The sequence below is a fragment of the Anolis sagrei genome, chromosome 9 (genome assembly GCF_037176765.1).
Source record: "Anolis sagrei isolate rAnoSag1 chromosome 9, rAnoSag1.mat, whole genome shotgun sequence".
Taxonomy (NCBI): Eukaryota; Metazoa; Chordata; class Lepidosauria; order Squamata; family Dactyloidae; genus Anolis; species Anolis sagrei.
The window spans coordinates 31,028,518-31,051,243 of record NC_090029.1 but is presented as its reverse complement, the minus strand read 5'-3'; the positions used below and the strand labels follow the sequence as shown (position 1 = coordinate 31,051,243).

General features: G+C 44.7%; 1 protein-coding gene across 2 annotated transcripts in view; it reads right to left on the bottom strand.

Moving 5' to 3' along the window:
- The window catches only part of HCN4 (hyperpolarization activated cyclic nucleotide gated potassium channel 4), a 151,109-nt gene that overhangs the window by 70,785 nt on the left and 57,598 nt on the right, over positions 1-22,726 (bottom strand). For both annotated transcript variants that reach the window (XM_060755260.2, XM_067471409.1), the window contains exon 2: positions 11,683-12,106. In XM_060755260.2, coding sequence (XP_060611243.2) covers positions 11,683-12,106 — 424 coding nt within the window. The remainder of the gene's footprint in view (positions 1-11,682; positions 12,107-22,726) is intronic.

Genomic DNA, 22,726 nt, shown 5'->3' with positions numbered 1-22,726 from the left:
CATGACCTTGGAGGCGTCTATGGACAGTGCCGGCTCTTTGGCTTAGAAATGGAGATGAACACCACCCTCCACAGTCAGACATGACTCGACTTCATGTCAGAGGAAACCTTTCCCTTTACTATATCATATACACAGATATAGTCATTTTATGCAACATATTTTTAATAATGTTGTGCATGAAACAATGTTTGTATACCTTGAACCGCCATGAAGCAAAGGCACCACTATCTCATTCGCCTACATGGAGAATTTTTGGAATATTTTGGATTTTCAGCCTTCTGGATAAGGGACGTGCATCTTATCCCTCTTACTGGCTCCCTATTTCAGTGTCACTCACACAAATCCATACATCTCCCTTCAAAATACAACCAGGTCCAACCATGCTATGTTGGAGGCTGTTGCCTATATCAAAAGAGGAGAGGTCTTGGCACCTTTAGCAGGAGAAAGGGAACCCCTGCGTTTTGCCCATGGCAGTGTTTTGCATCCTCACCAGCTGCGCCCTTCTTCGCCCTCATTGCCCCCTTGCAAATGCATTCGGTGGAAATATGAAAGGTTGCCTTCTGATGGCTCAGCCCCCTCCGCTCTTTCAGGGGGAATAATGAGAGGGATCTCTCTCCGCATCAAGCACATGTGCCCGCTGCCTTTGTCCATCCTGCTGATGCGGCAGTGCCGCCAAGGGCAACCCTGCTGAGTCATCTGCTGCGATTCTGCAGCCTCGTGGATGGAGGAGCCTGGCTTGGGTTGCCACACGCTGCTGGTTGAAAATGCCCATGCCTTCGGCTAGCAGGCTCCTGCCAACATGCAATAGCAGGCGGCATTCCTCTCACAGTCTGGAGGACAGCATGTCCCTGATGCAACCTGGCTGGCATGCCTTCTTTGAGGAGAGGGTGGGGGAAGGAAGAGCAACAATGCACCCACCTGTTCTGTTCTCTCCACTGACTCTTGAAACAGAGAGGGTGGGAGAGCTTTGCTCCCCTGGAGAAAACCAGCTTTAGGATTAGCACCTTGAGAGAACCAGGGCGTGGACAGACCTACCAGTTGGCTTTTATCTAACCCAGTGGTTCTCAACCTGGGGGTCGGGACCCTGAGGGGGGTTGCAAGGGGGTGTCAGAGGGGTCGCCAAAGACCATCAGAAAGCACAGCATTTTCTGTTAGTCATGGGGATTCTGTGTGGGAAGCTTGGCCCAATTCTATCGTTGGTGAGGTTCAGAATATTCTTTAATTGTAGGTGAACTATACATCCCAGCAACTATAGCTCCCAAATGTCAAGGTCTATTTCCCCCAAACTCTACTAGTGTTCACATTTGGGCACACGCATGTAGCCCGGGGAGGGGGGGGGGCTTGAGGGGCTTCAGCCCCCCCCCCCCCAAATTCTCATGGTAGTCCGTGAGAAGGCCTTACTGGTACATTATTTAAACTGTTACGTTTATTCATATCATGATCTGATCACCATGCTCAATATATCCCATATGCATGGGGGTATTGGGGTAATGATACAAAAGGTTTGCTAGGGTAGACCCTCTTTCACTCAGACTCAGCCCCCCCGAATCAAACTCAGCCACCCCCCCCCCCCCCCGAATCAAAATCCTGGCTAGGGGTCTGTTTGGGCATATTGAGTATTTGTGCCAAGTTTGGTCCAGATACATCATTGTTTGAGACCCCAGTGCTCTCAGAATGTAGGTGAACTACAACTCCAAAACTCAAGGTCGGTGCCCACCAAACCCTTCCAGTATTTTCTGTTGGTCATGGGAGTTATGTGTGCCAAGTTTGGTTCAATTCGATCATTGGTGGAGTCCAGAATGCTCATTAATTTTAGGTGAACTGTAAATCCCAGCAACAACTACCAAATGACAAAGTCAATCCCCCCCCAACCACTCCAGTATTCAAATTTGGGCATATCGGGTATTTGTGCCAAACGTGGTCCAGTGAATGAAAATACATCCTGCATATCAGATCTTTACATTTTGATTCATATCAGTAGCTAAATCACAGTTATGAAGTAGCAACGAAAATAATGTGATGTTTGGGGGTCAACACAACATGAGGAACTGTATTAAGGGGTTGCGGCATTAGGAAGTTTGAGCACCACTGGACTAGATACTTTATTGCTCTCATCCAATACAACTTTATGTTCTTATTTTAAGCTGAAGAAGCCATGAGTTATGAGAGATCGCATCTCAGACGTTGAAGAATCGAAGTACTTTTATTTGTGTTTGGAATTGGGAAAAAGGATCGGAATCTGTCTTCATAGACAGAGCCCCTCAAGCTAAGAAAGAATTGGAGGCCCCGGGGAGCTCAGCTGACTTCCCCAGAGTCCCTGCGTGGCATTCCTGCTGAGCCGAAACACGAATGTTGAAAGCGAAGCAGAAAAACAGTTCAGTGACTACGAGAGGGACGCTGGCACCTGGTGCCCATCTCCAGGTTCCCTAAAGACCTTCATCAGCCAAATCACCAGAGGTGCCATCAGGCAATGGATTTGGATCAGACCTTTGGAGTGTCTCTCAAATAAATAAGCAAGAGGGAGCCTCAAAAAGTTGTATTATTGAAGGCTTTCATGGCTGGAATGACTGGGTTGTTGTAGGTTTTTTGGTCTATATGGCCATGTTCTAGAAGCATTCTCTCCTGACGTTTCGCCTGCATCTGTGGCAAGCATCCTCAGAGGTTGTGAGTTCTTTCTCCCAACCTGGACATCATTCCACAGGTATATAAACCCAATTTTCCTAGTTTCCAACAGACCTCACAGCCTCTGAGGATGCTTGCCGTAGATGCAGGCGAAATGTCAGGAGAGAATGCTTCTAGAACATGGCCATATAGCCCAAAAAACCTACAACAACACAGAATAAGACTGGCTTACTGCATTTCTAATTTAGAACCAGCAACAATGGCTGGTGAGCATCTATGTAGGCTTTCCCTTATGTCAGTGTTTTTCAACCTTCCTAATGCAGCTACCCCTTAATACAGTTCCTCATGTTGTGGTGACCCCCAAACATAACATTATTTTTGCTCTTACTTCACAACTGTAATTCTGCTATTGTTGTGAATCGCAATGTAAATATCTTATATGCTTTCATTCACTGGACCAAATTTGGCACAAATACCTGATACACCCAAATTTGAATACAGTTGGGCTTGGCAGGGGGAGGATTGATTTTGTCATTTGGGCGTTGTAGTTGCTGGGATTTATAGTTTACCTACAATCAAAGAGCATTTTGAACTCCACCAATGATGGAATTGAACCAAACTTGGCACACAGAACTCCCATGACCAACAGATAATACTGGAAGGGTTTGGTGGGCATTGACCTTGAGTTGTGGGGTTGTAGTTCACTTTCATACATAGATCACTGTGGACACAAACAATGGTGGATATGTCCAAATGTGATTATTGGTAGAGTTTGGGGAAAATAGACCTTGACATTTGGGAGTTTTAGTTTCTGGGATTTATAGTTAACCTACAATCAAATAGCATTCTGAACTTCACCAACACTGGAAATCCACCAACTTGGCACACAGGACTCGACCAACAGAAAATACTTGAATGGTTTGGTGCACATTGACCTTGAGTTTTGTAGTTGTAGTTCACCTACATCCAGAGAGCACTGTGGACTCAATCAATGATGGATCTGGACCAAACTTGGCACAAATGCTCAATATGCCCAAATGTGAACACTGGCAGAGTTGGGGGAAAATAGACCTTGACCATTGGGAGTTGTAGTTGCTGGGATGTATAGTTCACCTACAATCAAAGAGCATTCTGAACTCCACCAACAATGGAAATGAACCAAACTTGACACACAGAACTCCCATTACCAATCAAAAATCCTGGAAGGGTTTGGGGCGCACTGGCCTTTGGAGTTGTGGAGTTGTAGTTCGTCTACATCCAGAGAGTACTGTGGACTCAAACAATGATGGATCTGGACTAAACTTGGCACAAGTGCTCAATATGCCCAAATGTGAAAGCTGGTGGAGTTTGGGGGAAATAGACCTTGACCATTGGGAGTAGTTGCTGGGATTTATAGTTCACCTACAATCAAAGAGCATTCTGAACTCCATCAATAATGGAAATGAACCAAACTTGGCACACAGAACTCCCAAAACCAACCAAAAATATTGGAAGGGTTTGGTGCACATTGACCTTGAGTTTTGGAGTTGCAGCTGAATAAAATCCCACATGGAATATATGGCAGTGTGAACTCAGATAACCCAGTTCAAAGCAGATATCGTAGGATTTTCTGCCTTGATATTCTGGGTTAATATGGCTGTGTGGACAGGCCCTTAGTATAAATGAGAGAGTCTTGGGGGGAGGGGGGATTTCTAAGATTCAAGCAAGCAATTACATATTTCCTTCTAACCCTGAAAAAGACGCTATATTGATCTTTTTCCTGCATCACAAAAAGAAAGGAAAGAAAGAAAGAAAGAGGGAGAGAAAGAAAGAAAGAAAGAAAGAAAGAAAGAGGGAGGGAGAGAAAGAAAGAAAGAGAGAGAGAGAGAGAGAGAAAGAGAGGAAAGAAAGAGGGAGAGAAAGAAAGAAAGAACGAGAGAGAGAGAGAGAGAGAGAGAGAGAGAGAGAAAGAGGGAGAGAAAGAGGGAGAGAAAGAGGGAAAGAAAGAGGGAAAGAAAGAAAGAAGGAAAGAAAGAAAGAAGGCAGGGGCTAACTTGAGTTCATTAATCTGGCAAACCGGATAATTATGTGTCCCAAAATGGGTCTCTGAAACAGCTCTCTTCACAGCGGTGTGTCTGAAAATAGCTCCATTGACACAACTCTCTCCTATTAAACCCTCCTGCTTCTTGACACCCAAATCTGGAGGGGAGTGCAGACCTCCTTGGAAAGATTTATATACCTTGAGAGGATTTTCTTAGTGCCTCTGTAGATTGTTCCACAGATATATAAACCCAATTTTCCTAGTTTCCAACAGACCTCACAACCTCTGAAGATGCCTACTATAGATGCAGGCAAAACGTCAGGAGAGAATGCTTCTAGAACATGGCCATACAGCCCGAAAAACCTACAAAACCCAGTGATTCCAGCCATGAAAGCCTTCGACAACACATCAATTGCAAACATGCCAGTAGTAACACACTGGGACTGCTTCAGTCCTGGGTTCAAAACCCTGTTCCATTTGCCAGTGGCCATACAGCCCGGAAAACTCACAGCAACCTAGAACAAGGGAAAGCTCCCCATGCTGCCATTGTCCCACGTGGTGCACTGAACTCACATCAGCATGATGGGAATTGCAGTTCAATCTATTTGCAGACCCCAAGGTTGAGGGAGACAGGCTTAGGCACGTATAATAGAATCATAGAAATATTGAGTTGGAAAAGACCTGGTGGGCCATCCAATCCAACCCCATTCTGCGAAGAAGAAGAGTTTCATCTATGCTGATGATCGTGCCATCACTGCCCAAGCAGGGAGTTTTGAAATGGTTGAACAGAAACTCTCCGAAGCTTACATAGAATCATTGAGTTGGAAAAGATCTGGTGGACCATCCAATCCAACCCCATTCTGCCAAGAAGAAGAGTTTCATCCATGTCATGATCATGTCATCACCGCCCAAGCAGGGAGTTTTGTAATGGTTGAACAGAAGCTGTCTGAAACTTTCATAGAATCATTGAATCCTAGAGTTGGAAGAGACCTAGTGGGCCATCCAATCCAATCCCATTCTGCCAAGAAGAAGAGTTTCATCTATGCTGATGATCGTGCCATCACCGCCCAAGCAGGGAGTTTTGAAATAGTTGAACAGAAGCTCTCCGAAGCTTACATAGAATCATTGAGTTGGAAAAGATCTGGTGGACCATCCAATCCAACCCCATTCTGCCAAGAAGAAGAGTTTAAGCTATGCTGATGATCGTGTCATCACCGTCCAAGCATGGAGTTTTGTAATGGTTGAACAGAAGCTCTCTGAAGCTTTCATAGAATCATAGAATCATAGAGTTGGAAGAGACCTTGTGGGCCATCCAATCCAACCCCATTCTGCCAAGAAGAAGAGTTTCATCTATGCTGATGATCGTGCCATCACTGCCCAAGCAGGGAGTTTTGAAATAGTTGAACAGAAGCTCTCCGAAGCTTACATAGAATCATTGAGTTGGAAAAGATCTGGTGGACCATCCAATCCAACCCCATTCTGTGAAGAAGAAGAGTTTCATCTATGCTGATGATCGTGCCATCATTGCCCAAGCAGGGAGTTTTGAAATGGTTGAACAGAAACTCTCCGAAGCTTACATAGAATCATTGAGTTGGAAAAGACCTGGTGGACCATCCAATCCAACCCCATTCTGCGAAGAAGAAGAGTTTCATCTATGTTGATGATCGTGCCATCACTGCCCAAGCAGGGAGTTTTGAAATGGTTGAACAGAAACTCTCCGAAGCTTACATAGAATCATAGAACCATAGAGTTGGAAGAGACCTGGTGGGCCATCCAATCCAACCCCATTCTGCCAAGAAGAAGAGTTTCATCTATGCTGATGATCGTGCCATCACTGCCCAAGCAGGGAGTTTTGAAATGGTTGAACAGAAGCTCTCCGAAGCTTACATAGAATCATTGAATCCTAGGGTTGGAAAAGACCTGGTGGGACATCCAGTCCAACCCCATTCTGCCAAGAAGCAGGAAATCACTTTCAAAGCATCCCCGACAGATGGCCATCCAGCCTCTGCTTAAAAGCCTCCAAAGAAAGTGCCTCCACCACACTCCTGGGGCAGAGAGTTCCACTGCTGAACAGCTCTCATAGTCAGGAGTTTCTTCCTAATGTTCAGATGCCACAGTCAAGAAGTTCTTCCTAATGTTCAATAGTAGACTGAATGCTCTCTATTGACCAAACTCAAACAACAACATTATTTTGAGGGACCTTCTACACAGCCCTCTATCCCAGAATATCAAGGCAGAAAATCCCACATTATATGTGTGGACTCAGATAACCCAGTTCAAACCAGATATTGTGGGATTTTCTGCCTTGATATTCTGGGATAGAGGGCTGTGTGGAAGGGCTTGGGTCTCTCTTAACCTATAATATGCCAATGCATGTGAGAAAACTTCGAAAAGTGATTTTAGTGACCAGAGTACTACAGCAAAGCAAAGTCCAGAATGGTAACAATTCCAAATTCCAGGAAACCGGGGTCCACAAAGCCATTGTCTCCCGAACAATGACATTTTTAGCGTGGTTTGAAATATTCTTGAGGTGTTTGGCTTCAAAATGGCCTTTGTAGTTCCAAAATAGCCCCCCCCCCCCCAAATATATCTTTGTGTCCCTTAAAGGGCATTTGGGGACATAATTGTGATTTTCTTTTGCTGTAGGAAGTTGTGACGGTCTCCTGGAGACCTAATGCAATCCTCTGGCCTTCCACAGTTGTCCTAAGCTGACTGCAATATCCTTTACTTGCTAAATTCATCCAGACTAGGATCCAAGTGAGAGAAGGCAGAAGCAATTTCCACCTGAAGAGAGGCTTCCTCTGTCTAGCAGCCTTGGCAGATGGAAAACACAAGGGCCGCCCAGACATCAATTCTCACCTTCAGATATCCCACACCTCACCTTGCTGTAAAATTATGACTCAAAGACAGGGAGGAGAATCTCCTACAGGATTCACGACAGGTTTCCCAGATCTCCATTCTACTGTGTCGCTCTTATCACGTCCTTTGCTCATCTTGGGAGTGATCCTGGACTCATTGCTGAGCCTGGAACACCAGGTTTCGGTGGTGACCAGGGGAGCATTTGCACAGTTAAAGCTTGAGCGCCAGCTGCGCCCGTACCTTGGAAAGTCTGACTTGGCCACGGCAGTCCACGCTCTGGTTACATCCCGTATAGACTACTGCAGCTTTGAGGGTGTACTCCTGCCTACCTCAGTGGGGGAGGACTGCATGGCCCTTGGGGCTCCCTAGTATCAATAATAATAATAATAATAATAAACATAATCATAATAATTCATCTGCAAAGAACCAAATGAAACAATAGATCACATCCTCAGCTGCTGCAAGAGGATTGTGCAGACAGACTACAAGCAGAGGCACAACACCATTGCTGAGATGATTCATTGGAACTTGTGCCACGAATACCATCTGCTTGCGACAAAGAACTGGTGGGATCACAAGCCTGAAAATGTTGTAGAAAATGAATGTCAAACTCCTCTGGAACTTCCAGATTGAGCCAGACAGATAAGCACAACATACCTAACCTCACTATCGTGTTAAAAAACAAAGTATGGATTGTCGATGTTGCAATCTCAGGAGACAGCAGGATTGAAGAAAAACAACTGGAAAACCTGACACAATATGACGATTTAAAGATCAAACTGCAAAGACTTTGGCACAAGCCAGTCAAGGTGGTCCCAGTGGTGATCAGCACACTGGGTGCAGTGCCTCAAGACCTTGGCCTGCACTTAAAGACAATCAGCGCTGGCAAAATACCACCTGCCAGCTGCAGAAGGCCACCTTACTGGGATCTGCACGCATTATTTGCCGATACATCACACAGTCCTAGACACTTGGGAAGTGTCTGACGTGTGATCCAATTCAACAGCCAGCAGAGTGTCTGCTGTGGACTCATGTTGTGTTTCTAATAATAATAATCATCATCATCATCATCATCATCATCATCATTATCATCATCATAGTAACTGTGTGGTTTTCTGGCATTGTATATTTCTGCCACTTCTGCGATTGTTCATTTGTATTTTGATTCAATAGATGTCCAGAATCAGCAGCATCCACCACTGATTTTTATCCTGACCATAGACTGAGCCAGTATAGACTTCGTTTTGGTTTGTTTCTTCATAGTGCTCATGGGTTAGTTTTAATTAATTAATTGTTATTTAATAATTTTTGAGGCATCAAATTGTTGCCGACAGCGAACTGTCTTGAGTCGCCTCCAGGCTGAGAAAGGTGGTATACAAATGTGGTAAATAAATCTATATAAATAAAAATGTAATGTTCATTTGTGGGATTAACATAACTCAAAAACCACTGTGCGAATTGACACCAAATTTGGACACAAGACACCCACTAACCCAAGGAGTGACCATCACTCAAAAAAATTAATTTTGTAATTTGAGTTATAGTTGTTGGAATTTATAGTTAACCAACAATCAAAGAGCATTCTGAACTCCACCAATGATGGAATTGAACCAATCTTGGCACACAGGACTCCAATGACAAACAGAGAATACTGGAAGGGTTTGGTGGGCATTGACCTTGAGTTTGGGAGCTGTAGTTCACCAACATCCAGAGAGCACTGTGGACTCAAACAATAATGGATCTGGACCAAACTTGGCTCGAATATTCCAAATACCCAAATATGAACACAGATGGAGTTTAAGGGAAATAGACCTTGGCATTTGGGAGTTGTAGTTACTGAGATTTATAGTTCATCTATAATCAAAGAGCATTCTGAACCCCACAAACGAGAGAATTGGGGCAAACTTCCTACACAGAACCCCCATGACCAACAGAAAATACTTAAGGCCACCCAGTCCAACTCCCTTCACCAGAGCAAAAAAACCTAATCAAAGCCCTCCTGACAAAGAGCCATCCAGCCATAGATATAGATATATATGATTCACACACAGAGCGATATTGTATCATAGATTTGAAAGGGACCCCTAAAGAAGGACAATTCTATGTTGCATGTTCCAGCATAGGCAAACCAGACAATCTCCACATCAATACTGACAAAGAAACAACAAGAAATACTTTTAACCCACAAGCATCAAGACATTACATATATTAGAAACCAACACTTTCTCATTACTTTATTTTCCAGCTCACAAGACTGGGCCACAGCAACGCGTGGCAAGGAACGGCTAGTGATAAATAAACTTTCCCGTCCTCAAATTCCAGTCATTTCAGTGCTCCGCTTCTACTGCCCCAGGGTAATGCCTCCCTTCGTGCCCCCCTCTGTTACCTAATGTCTTCATTGAGAAACACAACATTAAATTCAAATTGTTGCCGCCAGGTAATAATCGTGGCAAGCACTGTGCCTTCCTCTCTTCGCCTCCGAGATGTAACGCCGAAGCTATTCAAATATTTGCCTTCACTTTATAGTTCATTACATACTGGGCTCCCATCTCGACATCAGACACTTCCAAGGCCCAGATGGGATGTATGATTGATGGGACCATTGAGATACTCCCCCCACCACGCAAAACAGGTCCAGTTCTACCATAAAGTGCTCTATGCATGACATCCTAACAAAGGAGGTGGCAACAGACCACCAGATCTTGAGGGGACGTACCTAGGCATCCCTTATAGCCTTCTAAAACCCATCTAAAACACAGACATGTGCCTTTCATCTCAAGAACAGAGAAGCATCCCGAGCTCTGAAGATCACCTGGGAAGGAATCCCACTGGAGCATTGCAGCGCACCCAAATACCTGGGAGTCTCTCTGGACCGTGCTCTGACCTACAAGAAGCACTGCCTGAACATCAAGCAAAAAGTGGGTGCTAGAAACAATATCATACGAAAGCTGACTGGCACAACCTGGGGATCACAACCAGATACAATGAAAACATCTGCCCTTGCACTATGCTACTCTGCTGCTGAATATGCATGCCCAGTGTGGAACACATCTCACCACGCTAAAACAGTGGATGTGGCTCTTAATGAGACATGCCGCATTATCACGGGGTGTCTGCGCCCAACACCACTGGAGAAATTACACTGTCTAGCCGGTATCGCACTACCTGACATCCACCGGGAAGTAGCAGCCAATAGTGAAAGGACCAAGGCAGAGACATCTCCAGCTCATCCTCTGTTTGGGTATCAGCCAGCACATCAACGACTTAAATCCAGACATAGTTTTCTAAGATCTACAGAGACACTCGCTGGAACACCTCAGCAAGCGAGAGTCCAAAAGTGGCAGGCTCAAACCCAGCACCTCAACCAATGGCTGATACCAAATGAGAAACTCCCCCCTGGGCACACAGAGGACTGGGCGACTTGGAAGGAGCTGAACAGACTGCTCTCTGGCACCACGAGATGCAGAGCCAACCTTCAGAAATGGGGCTACAAAGTGGAATCCTCAACATGCGAGTGTGGAGAAGAGCAAACCACTGACCACCTGCTGCAATGCAATCTGAGCCCTGCCACATGCACAAGGGAGGACCTTCTTGGAGCAACACCGGAAGCACTCCAAGTGGCCAGATACTGGTCAAAGGACATTTAATCAACTACCAAACTCACACATTTTGTATTTTCTCTGTTTGTTTGCTTTGTTCTGTTAGAAATGTAATATAACTGACTGGCTGCCCTGACACGAGAAATAAATAGCCTTCTTGAAGGGCACTGGGTTGAGGAACAATAGTGTAGATCAGGCACAGGCAAACTTGGACCCTCCAGGTGTTTTGGACTTCAACTCCCACAATTCCTAACCACTGGTAACCTGCCTGGGATTTCTAGGAGAAGTCCAAACCACCTGAAGGAGCACAGTGTTGAGGAACACTGCTATAGAGTACACCTCTAGGAATCTCCAGTCAATGTTGACCCATGGAAGTTGTCCATACAGTTGAACTGGGAGACCTGGACTTTAGGGAGACCATCTTAACCAAATCTATGAATAGTCCAACCCTTAAAGCTAAACCTGAACTATGACCATGCAGCTCAAAATATTATGTCACTGAGAAACCAAGTTGTTTTCTAGTATCCCAAAATATCACCAAAGAAATCCAGATGTGCTCATCATTAGCCCGTCTGTGCTCACCTCTTCCCACTGATGGATGTAACGTATGAGCCTGGATAGCCGCAGGAGACGTAAAAGGCTGAGGATTTTGGTGAAGCGGACGATCCGGAGAGCTCTCGCCGTCTTGTAAACCTCTGAATCAATGCGCGTCTCCACGATCAGAAAAATGTAGTCTACTGGGATGGAGGAGATGAAATCCACCACAAACCAGCTCTTGAGGTACTTCATCTTAATCCTCTGCGGGTCAAGGATGATCTCCGTGTTGTCCTCCACCACAATCCCCGTCCGGAAATTGAGGACCAGGTCAATGAGGAAGAAGGTGTCCGAGACCACGTTGAAAACGATCCACGGCGTGGTGTTCTCGTCTTTGAAGAAGGTGATGCCAACGGGGATGATGATCAGGTTGCCAACCATCAGGAGCAGCATAGTGAGGTCCCAGTAGAACCTGGCCAGCAAAAGAAGGGAACAATGAATAAGCCATAGGAACAACAGGGGATCAAGAATTAAAACAGTGTTTCTCAACCTTCCTAATGCCTCAATCCCTTAAGACAGTTCCTCATGTTGTGGTGACCCCCAACCATAACATCATTGTATGGTGAAATAGTCATAGAACCAGAAATACGAATACTCAAATACTAATTTATAGACTTATAGAGTTGGAAGGGATATCAAAGACCATCTAGTCCAGTGGTTCTCAATGATCTTTCTTTGTCCATGTGGATAAACTCCTTCAGCAGCACATGAAGCAAGACTACATTCCAAACTCTGTCTCTCTCTCTCTTCTTCTCTGCAAGCACCTGCATAGCTCAAACCTGGAAAATGTAACAGTATCCAAAAGTCCCAGGCTCAGCCTGCTCCTTAACCTATCAGCTTCATACATCTTATTTTACAGTTGACACATTTATTTATTTATTTATTTATTTATTTATTTACTTGAATACCGCTTTTCTCAGCCTTAATGGCGACTTGAGGCTAACTAACTCAGTGTTTCTCAACCTTCCTAATGCTGCGACTCCTTGATACAGTTCCTCATGTTGTGATGACCCCCAACCATAAAATTATTTACGTTGCGACTTCATAACTGTAATTTTGCTGCTGTCATGAATTGTAATGTAAATATCAGATATGTAGGGTGTATTTTCATTCACTGGACCAAATGCAGCACAAATACCCAGTACACCCTAATTTGAATACTGGTGGGTTGGGGGGTTGATTTTGTCATTTGGGAGTTGTAGTTCCTGGGATTTATAGTTCACCTACAATCAAAGAACATTCGGAACTCCATCAACGATGGAATGGAATCAGACATGGCACACAGAACTCCCATGACCAACAGAATATACTGGAAGAGTTTGGTGAGCATTGACCTTGAGTTTTGGAGTTGTAGTTCACCTACATCCAGAGAGTACTGTGGACTCAAACAATAATGGATCTGGACCAAACATGGCACAAATACTCAATATCCCCAAATGTGTACACTGGTGGGATTTGGTGAAAATAGACCTTGACATTGGAGAATTGTAGTTGCTGGGATTTAAAGTTCAATCAAGGAGCATCCTGAACTCCACCAACGATGAAATGGAACCAAACTTGGCATACAGAACTCCCCTGACCAAGAGAAAATACTGGAAGGGTTTGGTGGGAATTGACCTTGAGTTCTGGAGTTGTAGTTCACCAACATCCAGAGAGCACTATGGACTCAAACAGCGATGGATCTGGGCCAAACTTGGCATGAATACTCAATATGCCCAACTTTGAACACTGGTGGAGTGTAGGGAAAATAGACCTTGACATTTGGGAGTTGCTGGGATTTATAGTTCACCTACAATCAAAGAGCCCACCAACAATAAAATTGGGCCAGACTTCCCACACAGAACCCCCCCTGACCAACAGAAAATACTAGAGGGATTTGGGAGGAATTGATAATGATTCAAGGGAGATGTAGTTCACCTACCTCTGGAGAGCACTGTGAACCCTGGACCAAATTTGGCACAAAAAACTGATACACCCAAATTTGAATACTGGTGGGGTTAGGAGGGACTGATTTTGTCATTTGGGAGTTGCGGTTGCTGCCAAAGGAGTTCCTAAGACTACCAGAAATATGTAGTTTCTGATGGTCTTTGGTGACCCCTCTGAAACCCCTCTCGTGACCCCACAGGTTGAGAAACGCTGCTCTAAGATCAAAAAGAGATAATACCATGGCATGGGAGAAATGGTATACATATTTTAAACAGATATTTTCAATATCTCTGAATTCTTTGTTTGGGGCTGAAAAGGTTAATCTGAGAACTTTCTGCTCAGCCCTGAGAAAACCAAGATTAGTGGGAATTAATATGGCTTTGGAGGCTGATATTAATATTCCAAAATGTTGTTTGCCGTGGTCAAATAAAGCTACGAAATACCTTGATGATTATATAACATTGAGTAAACATCAAATATTGAGGTTTTATATTGATATATTTATCTCCCGGTAGCAAACGAGAGAGTAAAAAATATATTTTAAAGTATTGAATATGCTCCAGATAAGAGAGAGAGAACTGCATTAAAGAGGAACGGCCTTCCATGTCTCCTCATTTGGGCAGATGTTCTGATTTTAATCCCTCCTTTTTCCATTTATGTAGCAGAAAATGTTGGTTAACTTTATCTGGGAAGGAAAGAATATCCATTAAGGAAATACAAATACGTTATTGAAAAGATTAAATGGCCTGGATATTATTACCAAGTCATATCAAATCTAATTAGAGTGCATCTGCACTGTAAAGCAAATGCAGTTTGACACCACTTTAATGCTATGGCTCAATGCTGTGGAATCATAGGAGTTGTAGTTTTACAAGGCCGTTAGCCTTTTCTGCCCAATAGTACTAGTGCCTCATCAAATTGCAACTCCCAGGATTCCGTAGCATTGAGATATGGCAATTAAACGGGTGTCAAACTTGTTTTAACTCAGTGTTTCTCAACCTGGGGGTCCTGACTGAGGAGGTTTCAGTGGGGCCGTCAAAGACCATTAGAAAACATATATTTCTGATATTCATAGGAACCCCTTTGGCAGCAACTACATATCCCAATTGACAAAATCAATCCCTCTCAACCCCACCAGCATTCAAATTTGGGTTTATCTGGAATTTGTGCCAATAGTCATTTGGATTCAAAGTGCTCTCCAGATGTCAGTGAACTACATCTCCCCTAAATCATTAGCAATTCCTCCCAAATCCCTCCAATATGTTCTGTTGGTCAGGGGGTGGTGTTCTGTGTGGGAAGTCTGGCCCAGTTCTATTGTTGGTGGGCTCTTTATTTATTTATTTATTTATTTAGTACACTTGTATACCGCTAATATCTCAGCCTAAAACGGCGACTCATTGCGGTTTACAACATTTAAAAACAACAATATTTCGATTAAAAATATAAAACACATACATATACAATACACAGTATTGGGCCACCAATACAGACCAATGCATCTCTTAATTAAAGTCATAATCCAGTTTCGTTGTCTGTGATTGCCAGTCCTTGATCAAAAACTTCATCGCATCGGATTAGCCGAATGCTTGCTCAAACATCCATGTTTTCAGTTTTTTCCGAAATACCATCAGCGAGGTGGCTGATCTTATCTCTATAGGGAGGGCATTCCAAAGCCGCGGGGCCACCACAGAAAAGGCCCTGTCTCTCGTTCCCGCGAGCTGCACCTGTGAAGCAGGCGGGATGGAAAGAAGGGCCTCTCCCGAAGATCTTAGGGTCCTGGTGGGCTGATAGGCCGAGCTACGTTCGGATAGATATGTAGGGCCAGAACCGTTTAGGGCTTTAAAGGCCAAAGCCAGCACTTTGAATTGGGCCCGGTAGCTAATCGGTAGCCAGTGGAGCTGGTACAGCAGAGGAGTTGTATGCTCCCTGCGTCCTGCTCCTGTTAGTACCATGGCTGCCGCCCGTTGGACTAGTTGGAGCTTCCGGGCCGTCTTCAAAGGCAACCCCACGTAGAGAGCGTTGCAGTAGTCAACTTTGATTGCAGATGAACTATAAATCCCAGCAAATACCAAATATCAAGGTTTATTTTCCCCAAACTCCACCAGTGTTCATATTTGAGCATATTGCATATCCATGCCGAGTTTGATCCAGATCCATCATTGTTTGAGTCCACAGTGCTCTTTGGATCTCGATGAACTACAATTCCAAAACTCAAGGTCAATGCCCACCAAACCCTTCTAATGTTTTATGTGTGCTACATTTGGTTCAATTCCATCATTGGTGGAGTTCAGAATGCTCTTTGATTGCAGGTGAACTATATATCCCGGCAACTATAACCCCCAAATGTCAAGGTCTATTTTCCCCAAACTCTACCATTGTTCACATTTGGGCATATTGAGTTTTCGTGCCAAGTTTGGTCCAGATCCATCACTGTTTGAGTCCATAGTGCTCTCTGGATGTTGGTGAACTACAACTCCAAAACTCAAGGTCACTGCTCACCAGTATTTTATGTTGGTCATGGGAGTTCTGTGTGCCAAGTTGGGCTCAATTCCATCATCGGTGGAGTTCAGAATGCACTCTGATTGTAGATGAACTATAAATCCAAGCAACTACAACTCCCAAATTAATAAAATCAATTCCCCTCCAAACCCATCAGTATTCAAATTTGGGTGTATTGGGTATGTCTGCCAAATTTGGTCAAATGAATGAACATACATCCTGCATATCAGATTGTTTTCTGCTTCCTTGGAGACTAGGATGCGGAACAATGGCTTCAAACTACAAGAGTGGAGATTCCATCTGAACATTAGGAAGAACTTCCTGACTGTGAGAGCCGTTCAGCAGTGGAACTCACTGCCCTGGAGTGTGGTGGAGGCTCCTTCTTTAGAAGCTTTTAAACAGAGGCTGGATGGCCATCTGTCAGGGGTGATTTGAATGCAATATTCCTGCTTCTTGGCAGAATGGGGTTGGACTGGAGGGCCCATGAGGTCTCTTCCAACTCTTTGGTTCTATGATTCCTAACAGTAGCAAAATTCCAGTTATGAAGTAGCAATGGAAATAATGTTATGGTTGGGGGTCACCATCACATGAGAAAGTGTATTCAGGGGTTGTGGCATTAGGAAGGTTGAGAAACACCGTTCTATACCATGTGGTTGAGGCTTCTTCTTGGGAAGCTTTCAAACAGAGGCTGGATGGCCATCTGTCGTGGGTGCTTTGAATGCAATTTTCCTGCTTCTTGGCAGAATGGGGTTGGACTGGATGACCCATGAGGTCTCTTTCAACTCTAGGATGCTATGATCTCTCCATGGCCATGGCATTATCTCTTTTTGATCTCAGGCTACAATAAGGTGTGATTTCATTATACCTTATGTAACATCATACCCAGAAGCCCTCTTGCCGAGATCCACATGCAGGCGAGTGCTTCTTGAAACACCATTTGGGAGCGTTTTTGTGTTTTGAGGCATGTTATCAAATTAAGAGGGAGCTCGAATTTATTTCCCGTGCTTTCATTTCCCAAAGAAAGCCGATCAATAGAAATGCATTTAAGCTCTTCAATGATTTGGGAAGTCTATGATATGCCCGCATGATCAACTACTCAGGTTTCATTGCCACTAGGTTGTCCTTCTTATTTAAAGAGACGACGGGATGAGAAGCGGCACAGCCGGCAAGAGAATGCAAAAAGGACCGGCGGATCCCTTGATTTCTAATAATATCCCCATAAAGAGGTTCTCCGACTAAGTGAACCCAGCAAAATTTCCCAGATAGAAACAGAGATGATTGCGAACAAGCAACACCAGGGACAAGGTGGAAAATATTATGAATGAGGAAGAATAGGAAAGCTGCAGTGGTTGGAGTAGACTCCTAAGAGTCTATTAGGAGGAGCAAAATTGCTGATATGTACAGTGTGGCCCACTTGGGTGCATCTTGGATGAAATGGACACCAAATCCTCCACAGAGGCACCCTTCTGGCTTTACTTCTGCCAGAAATTAGAAAATGTTGACCATTTCCGCTCCCTTGGCAGCCAATTCTCCACAAAAGTCAACATTGACACTGAAATACAACAACACCTGAGCTCTGCAAGTGCAGCGCTCTTCCAAATGAAGCAGAGAGTGTTTGAGGACCGGGACATCCGTAGGGATTCCCAGGTGCTTGTTTATAAAGCCATTGCCCTCCCAACCCTGCTATATACCTGAGAAACATGGACTGTCTACAGACGTCACATGCAACTCCTGGAACGATTCCATCAGCGTTGCCTCCGAAAAATCCTGCAAATCTCTTGGGAAGACAGGTGGACAAATGTCAGTGTGCTGGAAGAAGCAAAGACCACCAGCAATGAAGCGATGCTCCTACGGCATCAACCACTGGACCGGCCACGTTGTCCAGATGCCTGACCACCATCTCCCAAAGCAGTTGCTCTACTCTGAACATAAGAATGGAAAACGGAATGTTGGTGGGCAGGAAAAGAGATTTATAGATGAGCTTAGGGCTAACTTTAAGAACGGTGGCATAGACACCGAGAACTGGGAAGCCCTGGTCCTTGAGCACTCTAACTGGAAGTCAGCTGTGACCAGCAGTGTTGTGGAATACGAAGAGGCTCAAATGGAGGGTAAAAGGGAGAAACATGCCAAGAGGATGGTGCATCAAGCCAACCCTGACCAAAACCGCCTTCCACCTGGAAACTGATGTCCTCACTGTGGAAGAACACACAGATCAAGAATAGCGCTCCACAGTCATCGAAGTATCTACTGCCAGGACACTGTATGTGGAAGACAATCATACTCAGACAACGAGGGATCGCCTAAGTAAGTAATAGTGTATAATGTAGATTTCTAGTAGTTGTTGTGGACCAAGATACTAGATTAGAGAGGGGTTTTCACAGATAAGGTGGCCAATTGCAACAGACAAGAGTTCTTTCTCTATGAGTCTAAGAAACAGCCAGGCAGGCATGTAGCCGGGGGGGGGGGGGGGGGGCATGAGGGGCTTCAGGACAATGGCTTTATAAACAACCACCTTGGAATCCCTATGGATGTCCCGGTCCTAAAACACTCTCTGCTTCATTCGGAAGAGTGCTGCACTTGCAGAGCTCAGGTGTTGTTGTATTTCAGTGTCAATGTTGACTTTTGTGGAGAAGTGGCTGCCAAGGGCATTTGAGAGGGATTGGCTGGTGATTGCTAGAAGAGCATGTTAGTTTTCTCGACGTTCAATGACAGGCTTCTCGTACACTTCTGGCTAGTGTGTGTTCAGAGGCACAAAGGTATCTTATTCTAAACATATAGATTTGCACCAGCTTCCAGCTGATGGTTCCTGGGATGAAAACAAAGTCGATTTGGACTATCTTGACCTCTGTTCAGACCCACTCTAGAAAAGCTAAGATTTCATTAGCACCTGCCCTTTGGTGCCTGTCCTTTGGCTTTCAGCTAAACCTTATTCCGCGCATGCTACTGAAAGAGCCCAGCCTGCCTCCTAGCGCCTGTGAGCAAGCCATTAATCATGGAGAGCACTTGGCAGTGTTTGGTTACCTTCATTCCCAGGCACCGTGCAAGATGAAATATGTCCCCTTAAAACACATAGCAGCTTTCCTTCCCTATTGTTATGATATAGAAAAGTGTTTCTCAAGCTTCCTGATTGCATGACACCTTAATACTGACCGGAAATACTGGAAGGGTTTGGTGGGCATTGACCTTGAATTTGGGAATTGTAGTTCACCTACATCCAGAGAGCACTATGGACTCAAACCATGACAGAGCTGAACCAAACTTGGCATGAATACTCAATATGCCCAAACGTGAACAATGGTAGAGTTTGGGGAAAATAGACCTTGACATTTGGGAGTTGTAGCTGCTGGGATGTATAATTCACCTGCAATCAAAGAGCATTCTGAACTCCACCAATGATGGAATTGAACCAAATGTGGCACACAATACTCCCATGACCAGCAGAAAACATTAGAAGGGTTTGGTGGGCATTGACCTTGAATTTTGAAGTTGTAGTTCACCTACATCCAGAGAGCACTATGGACTCAAACCATGATGGATCTGAACCAAACTTGGCACGAATACTCAATATGCCCAAATGTGAACAATGGTAGAGTTTGGGGAAAATAGACCTTGACATTTGGGAGTTGTAGCTGCTGGGATGTATAATTCACCTGCAATCAAAGAGCACTCTGAACTCCACCAATGATGGAATTGAACCAAATGTGGCACACAGGACTCCCATGATCAACAGAAAACATTAGAAGGGTTTGGTGGGCATTGACCTTGAGTTTTGGAGTTGTAGTTCATCGAGATCCGAAGAGCACTGTGGACTCAAACAATGATGGATCTGGACCAAACTTGGCACGAATACTCAATATGCCCAAATATGAACACTGGTGGAGTTTGGGGAAAATAGACCTTGACATTTGGGAGTTGTAGTTGCTGGGATTTATAGTTCACCTGCAGTCAAAGAGCCTTCTGAACCGCAGCAATGATCGAATTGGGCAAAACTTTCCACATAGAACCCTCATGCCTTGAAGGAACTTGCTGGTGCAGCCTTGCACACTCTCCCTCACACGCACATGCACACCACACTGCCATGCACTGAGCAAGCCTTCTCTCCCCTCCCTGTTTGGAGTCTCAGAAACAGCCTTCCCCTTGGAGAAGGACAGACAGAGATCTTGTACACTGGAAAATCAATGCAGTGTGATACCACTTTAACAGCCATAGCTTGATGGTTTGGAATAATGGGAGCTGTAGCATTACAAGTTCGTGAGCCTTCCCTGCTAGAGCAGTGGTTCTCAACCTGTGGGTCAGATCCTCCTTAACAGTGACAGCCAGGAACTTACAACTGGCCACCCACTCCATTTGGTCTCCATTTATGACCAAGGGTTGGACTTCAGGTCTGTTATTTCTGTAGTCCACTATGAGCTCCTTGGTCTTATTGATGTTAGGAACCAGATGATGATCCCTCTACCAGGAGAGCAGCCGATCCACCTCATCCTGATAGGCAGACTTGTCACCTTCAGAGATAAGCCCTACCATGGTTGTATCCTCCTCAAATTTGGTAATGATACACGGGTTGGAGTCCAGTATCTTGAGGGCCACATGAAATGGCATGACGGGCCTTGAGTTTGACACATGTGTCATAGAGCAGTGGTTCTCACCCTTTGGGTCTCCAGACATTTTGGCCTTCAACTCCCAGAAATCCTAACAGCTGGTAAACTGGCTGGGATTTCTGTGAGTTGTAGGCCAGAACACCTGGACCATCCATTCTGACCCCTTCTGCCCAAAAGGAAGATCCCATTAAATCCTTTGTGACAGATGGCTATCCAGACTCCGTTTACAGAATCATAGAATGATGGGTCCCAAAGGCCATCCAGTCCAGTTCTACTCAACAGGCAGGGGAACACTATCCAAGCTCTCCTGGCAGATGGCCATCCAGACTCTACTTAAAAACCAGTCCCCAGTCATAAGTGCTTAACTTGAAAAAAAATCCTAAAAATTAGTAGATGAACTCTGGTTTTGGATTTCGACTCTGCTCTAAAAAGCTATTGAGTGACTTTGGTTCAGTCACATCATCTCAGCCTCAGAAAGGAGGCAAAGGCAAACCTGATCTGAATAAATCAGAGCATGAAAACCCTGTAATAGGTTTACCTTAGGGTTGCTATAGGCCAGAAACAATTTGAAGACACACACAACCATCTGTACAACAAATCATGCTCTTCTAACCTATATTAGAGAAAGAGATCACAAGGAAGCTTTCATAGAATCATAGAATCAAAGAGTTGGAAGAGACCTCATGGGCCATCCAGTCCAACCCCATTCTGCCAAGAAGCAGGAATATTGCATTCAAATCACCCCTGACAGATGGCCATCCAGCCTCTGTTTAAAAGCGTCCAAAGAAGGAGCCTCCACCATGCTCCACGGCAGAGAGTTCCACTGCTGAACGGCTTTCACAGTCAGGAAGTTCTTTAAAGCAGTGGTTCTCAGTCTGTGGGTCTCTAGGCGTTTTGGCCTTCAACTCCCAGAAAACTTAACAGCTGGTAAACTAGCTGGGATTTCAGGTAGTTGTAGTCCAAAACACCTGGGGACTCACAGATTGAGAACCACTGTGCTAGAGAGTGCTGATGCTTCACCAAACTACAGCTCCCAGAATTCGTTAGCATTGAACATGGCAGTTCAAGTAGGTCAAACAGCAGTGTAGATGTCTCTCTAGACCACCATGAAAATTGAAGAGTGTAGTTTTGAGTACTGAGCATGGACTTTGGGAGATCAGGATTTGTAACCTATCAGGTGACCTTGGACAAATCACACTCTCTCAGCCTCAGAGGAAGCAAGCCTGCTTTGAATCATAGAATCATAGAGTTGGGGAAAATAGACCTTGACATTTGGGAGTTGTAGTTGCTGGGATTTATAGTTCACCTGCAGTCAAAGAGCCAGTCCAACCCCATTCTGCCAAGAAGCAGGAAAACTGCATTCAAAGCACCCCCGACAGATGGCCAACCAGCCTCTGTTTCAAAGCCTCCAAAGAAGGAGCCTCCACCACACTCTGGGGCAGAGAGTTCCACTGCTGAACAGCTCTCACAGTCAGGAAGTTCTTCTTAGTGTTCAGATGGAATCTCCTTTCCTATAGTTTGAAGCCATTGTTCCATTGTGTCCTAGTCTCCAGGGCAGCAGAAAACAAGCTTGCACCCTCCTCCCTATGACTTCCTCTTACATATGTATCCATGGCCCTTATCATGTCTCCTCTCAGCCTTCTCTTCTAAAGGCTAAACATTCCCAGCTCTTTAAACCACTCCTCATAGGGCTTGAACAAACATTGCTGAGAATCCCTATCATAACACCGCTGGAAAATGGACCAGCTTAAATGCACAAACCAACAACATTTTATTAAACTCTAAACATCCTCATCAGCATTCTCCCAGGCAGTGGCATTTGGTGGAGCAAGCAATTTCCTAAATCTATATTTATCACCAGGCATTCCCCCCTGCTCCAAAGAAGAAGAAAAAAGTATAATTTCCTTCTCCTCTCAACTCCACGCAGATATAAATATCAACAATCTCCAGAGATTTGTGTGCTCAGTGTACTTGCTCACCAACTCCACTGCCCTAAATTTGTAATGCAA